General features: G+C 44.3%; 1 protein-coding gene across 1 annotated transcript; it reads right to left on the bottom strand.

Annotated features, from left to right (window-relative positions):
* Positions 1–2,678: 2,678 nt before the first annotated feature.
* On the bottom strand, positions 2,679–4,330 carry LOC147425163 (homoserine kinase-like). Its single transcript, XM_086500618.1, has one exon. The coding sequence runs from the start codon at positions 4,186–4,188 to the stop codon at positions 3,055–3,057; it is 1,134 nt and encodes a 377-aa protein (XP_086356744.1). The 5' UTR covers positions 4,189–4,330; the 3' UTR covers positions 2,679–3,054.
* Between the last annotated feature and the right edge of the window lie 1,166 nt (positions 4,331–5,496).

The raw sequence follows: 5,496 nt of genomic DNA, 5'->3' as shown, positions 1-5,496 counted from the left end.
ACGTTTCAAAACGCCAACGCGAGGAGGGTTTTGGGCGACGCTACGGTGTAGCGTTTTAAAACGCAGGAGAGGACAGCAACGACGAAACCTGCTCTTTTTCTCCTCTTCCAAATCTGCTCCTCCAAGCCAAGGGCTTCAAGCCGCCCGCTCTGATACCATGTCAAAGTCGACGATGCGGAAGCGTAGAGACCAAGGGGAGTGAGCACGAGAGAGAGAGAGAGAGAGAGAGAGAGAGAGAGAGAGTCTCCTGAACCAATCAACCTTGGCAATGCATAACTGAATGTGTATAAAATGGAGGCAAGGGGTTGCTTATATAGCACCCTCAGTAAATTGCCCTACCCAAGACTTTGACAAATAAGTAAAATAAATACCTAAAAGCCAAACTAAATAACGGGATCACATTGGGCAGTTCACTTGAGATGCCTAAACTTTAACACCTTTGTGTCGTAAAGTTTAAGAAAAGTTTATCATTGTAAAGATCCGGTGAAAGCTAAAGTCTACTGCCCTATAGCAAGTCTACGGGCCGGTTACGTCGGGTGGTCCGTCCGACATGTTTCCATATGTTGTCCGAGTAGCCGGGAGATCCTCCCGCTGGTTTGTTTCAAAGAACCAGTCTTCCCCATGAAGAACTACCATTAATATCTGCTCCCACATCTAGGCATGCACAAACACACATAAGCATACATCAATACAAAGGTCTGCATATAGAGTTTTTGCCATGGCTCTATAAATGCAGGGTAACCATGGCCATAATGTAGCTTAGCACTATGAGACGCATAAACTTGGAAGAATTAGCACAACAAAACAGTAGTTGATACGCATACACACCCCTGAAGATACAAGGAATTAACACAACCTCAACACATCGTAACTCGACCAAAAAAATCACAATGTAAAATCCTTATGATTAATAATATGCCATCATGTCCCATCACCTCCTCCATCCTCCCTAGGTGTGTCCCCAAGGTGGTCCATTTAAGTGCCAAACCAAGAGGTGGGAAAAGTTTATTATGGAAATATGTCTACGACATGAAATTCCAAGAAGACAAGTCCTCATTAAATGTGGGAACATTTAAAAAAACCGACTTATATGGATGATGGCATATATACTTCCAAGAAGACAAGTCCTCATTAAATGTGGGAACATTTAAAAAAACCGACTTATAAGGATGATGGCATAGAAGAACAACATGGATGAGGTGATGACACCATGGCTGACCATTCTCATGCAGTAAATTGATCCGCCAATGAGATCAGCGTGCATCCACAAGAAGCGTGAGGAAGATAGAGAAAGGAAAGATATGCCTATCAATACAAATACAAGCACGACTTCCGAGAATGACCTGGCAGGCAAAGACCCTCAGTTCCTTTGTTTAAATTCAATACTCGTTGCTCCATGCATCCACTTTACTATTCACTTTTATTTCGATGGCTTTCCCAAACACATACCCAGCCCCTTCCATCTTTTTCCTAATGATACTGCGTAGTCTCCTTTTTGTTTGAGTATCCCCCAAAATACCAATCCTTAAAAAGACCTATAGTTCTTCAAATAAATCTTCACAAGCAAACTCTCCTTCAACGGACCGCCCCTTACAACAACAACCCCCATCAACTTCACTCGTGGTGAGAAAAACCCTTTCTTCCAAGAATCATACATAAGCAAGCGTGGCTCCATTGCAATATTACGAACCTTTCTAACAAAGGGGGAAAAATATGCAAGCACTTCCTAAACTAATGTCACGTGCACATCTAACCATGTGCACGTGAGCACAAGCTAACTCCTACTTCCAGGATTTAGGACAGCCTACGAAGTGTTCTCGCACCCTTGTGAGCCTATACGTAGGATGTGCATGTCCAAGCACTGCATACCTTCTAATTGCACATGAGCACAACCAGTGCTTGCTAGGTGTAGGCAATGGGGAGTACTCAGTGATCCCATATAGTTGCATTAGTACCAAGCCTAGGGAATTAACTGCATACGAAGCACCCCTTATAAGAGGTTTTTATCTTATAAATAAGTGACATGTAGCCCATTATTTAGAACCGTGGTTTTTTAGGGCATTGCTTGACCCTTCATGTTCAAGCATCCTTAGGGGTCAATCATTGGATAAGTTCAGTACCCAGCTGATGGGCAGCAGTAACCTCAGCAAGACCAGCACCTTCGTTCAGCCCTTGGATCAGCCAGTATTTTCAATTTTCAGCCCACCCTCGACATCAGCCATAGCAGATTAGCCATAGCCTCATCGACACGATCACACCAGCTTTTTTAGATTCAGCCCTCATATCAGTCATCGTTTTTCAGTTTTCAGCCCACCCTCGACATCAGCCATAGCCTCGTCGACGGTTGCAGATCCCATCAATTCCACTAGCGTATTTGAGCTTCAGACTTAGCCTCACAGATCCAAGCATCTACTCCAAGATACCATCATTAGAGAGGGGGGTTTAGGACCCCATCCGGTGTTAAGTCTTCTTCTCCCTCTATCACTCACAGAACCTCCACTCAGTATCATTCTCTCTTCTCTCTATAGTCTATTGCACATCTCTCTCATGAAGTAAAAGGAACCTTGAGAACGCATTGAGCACTCATCCTAAGCATTCACCATCAATCACGTCCACTGCACATTACAACTAAAAGTCCTTTACATGCAATCGAAAGCTTTATAGACATGTCCATAGTCTTTTCTTGAGAAAAAATCATGTATTGGCAAGCAAATCCCAAGAAAAATTGAAATGTTAGCGAGCAATTTAAACTCGTCGGGTATTTCCTGATGCTTTGAAGTAGAAAATCTCTATATCCTGACTACAAATATTGTGTGTAAATACTCCTCAAATACCCAAATCTCTGAACAAAAAGCTTTCCTCAAAATTTGCAGTATTGGGAAAGACATACAAAACCCAAGATTCGTATTCAATGTCCATCAAGTCAATAAATGTTGCCTCGAAGTTTACCTTTCCATACTCGAAGCAAGAGAGCTCGCCAAGAACCTGAGCTTGCTGGACATTTTCCCAAGCCAAACCCTGGTATATATCCTTCGAAACCTTGATTGTCATGACTCACATAGTCCTTGCACCCTCTCTGTCTAGTCTCTGCACATGGGCTGTTGCCTTTAGCTTGCCATATCGTAGAAAACTTTCCACCATCTTCTCACCAATCATTACTCCCATGTCATAAGAATTTGTAATGGCGACAGCTGTTGGTCCTGCCCCACTGATGGTGCATCCAAAGGCTCCAGCATGCAAGGCTGCTTCTTTAACTTCACGCAGGCCTGGAATCAGGGGGCTTCTTTTTGGCTCCACAATAGTATCTGAAGAGAGGGATTTTCCAAGCAATGATATGTCCCCACACAACACAGCACAGACAAGAGAAGAGGCTTGACTACAGTTTGAGATGTGATCTAGCATGGAGATGTGAGTGGGAAGAACAGCCCGCATCTTCTTTGTAGGGGCCTCAAACTCTGGGCTCACAAGCACAAAGAAAAGGTCCAGATGTGGTGGGAAGGGAAGGGGGATGAGACGCAGTGGTTCATATGAGTGTACAAGTACAAAACCACCCATAAGACAGGGGGCAACATTATCTGCATGATAGCCACTTACAGCTGCCTCTGAGACCAAAGCAGCAAGAACAAGCTGATCTTTAGAAAGAGGGCTTCCAAACAGAGCATTAACAGCAACAGCAGCGGCCGCTGCACTAGCCGCACTGGACCCAAGCCCACTACCGAGAGGGAGACCCTTATGCAGACTGAGGGAGACCCCCATGGATGTAACGCCCAGAAGCTCAAGGGTGGCCTGAGCTGCTATTCCCGCACAGTTTTGGTCAGATTCAAGACTCAATTTACCGCCATCACCATTTACAGAAGAGATAGAGACTTTGCCAGGGGGAATATCTTGACTGATGTTGGCAATGACACGATCACCAAGACCATCAACGGCGCAACCAAGGAAGTCGAATCCAGGGCCAAGGTTAGCAACCGTGGCGGGTGCGAATGCTTCAACAGTAGTGAGCTTGGGAAACGGTTCTGATGCAGTGAGTTGGGAGAGGCTCGGTGAATGCCATTTCGTTTTCGCTTCACACCGAATGAGCACTGCGAAGCGGCCGCTGTTACAATTCGTGCTCACGTATCCTGATAAGGACTTCAACTTGTAACCAACTTCGCCATAGCCAGACCTTGGTAAGCAACATTGGGCCATATCCGTAGTCAACGTTCGGCTCCCCACAGGCGTTTTGAGGAGTGCTTCACTCTGAATTTAGTCTGAAAGCTCTGAGACGCACAGACGCATAAGATGTATTCGCGCGGAAGCACTGAGGCTTGAGCGCAGGGTTCAGATGAAAGAAAATTACCAATTTCCAACCCCTCAAATTTTAAAATTCCCAAAATACATTTTGGTTGGATTGTTCAAGATTTTCTAATCTTCATTCCTTTTTGAAAATTGAGATCCGTTTTTGAGTGCTTAGCATGTAATTTGTCACAAATTACCTTGCAAAGAAAGGGCAATTACGTCTAAAAATAATGAAGCAATTCATCTTCAAAACCAAGTTAAATTCTAGTTTTAGCATCTTGTATGATAGACAATCAGTCTTCCTATGAAAAGCCGCAGAAAAAATTATTTTTGGAAAAATTTAATCTCACAACCAAGGGTATTTTAGGAATTTTGGAAAATTTGAAGGGCATTTTGGAAATTTATGACAAAATACTGGGGGTAATTTGGGAATTTTCACAAATTAGAGGGGTATTTTGGTAATTTTTCCAAATAGGCTTCTTCTCCAGACCCACCTATACTTGAGCGAGGACGCCCCCCATATGGCACAGAAATATGGTCCAAAGAGAATCCCCCCCCCCGCCGCCCCGCAAGAGCTCTACTGTCGGGTTGCTTTGAAGTGCAAAAGACAGAGAGCCTTAGACTGGATTCAGATGACTGGGGAGGAAGAAAAGCTTGCTTTAGGTCTACCGCCACCTCGTCTGAATGATGTTGGAGGAGGAATAATGAAAAAGAGGGAGAGGTTGAGAGAGGCGTGAGCTCTTTCCGGGGGGGGGGAAGGGGTTGGGAAGAAGTATGGCAGGCCCGGAGGTGGAGAGAATACATTTGCAACCAGGAATAGCCACGCATTTTGATGCCCCTGTGGAAAGAATTTCTGCCGCCTCGTCTAAATCCAGCCTTAGTTGAATCCTGCACAATCTATTTTCAGCCAATAAGCTATGCATTTTTGGCTGAAAATCATTCTCGTCCTTACAACATAGAGCAATGTTACCGCCCTATGTGAATATAGGGAGTGGAGGTACTGAGATGTGTGAACCTAGCCTCTATGTGTGAAACAGTGTTAGAAAAAAATTGAGGTTTAGTGTATTTTTAACAAGTTGAAATTGCAAAATACCAATCAAAACAATGTGAATAGTACGAGGGAGTGAAGCTTAGATTGTCTAGCAATGGCGCTTCACCTGTAAACTCTAGGGGGAGTCCCATCATCGGGGGACAATGTCACTTTACCCCCTACTCCCA

Source organism: Adiantum capillus-veneris, chromosome 25 (genome assembly GCF_014529385.1).
Source record: "Adiantum capillus-veneris isolate H3 chromosome 25, ASM1452938v2, whole genome shotgun sequence".
Classification (NCBI taxonomy): Eukaryota; Viridiplantae; Streptophyta; class Polypodiopsida; order Polypodiales; family Pteridaceae; genus Adiantum; species Adiantum capillus-veneris.
This window is presented reverse-complemented; position numbering and strand designations above follow the sequence as displayed.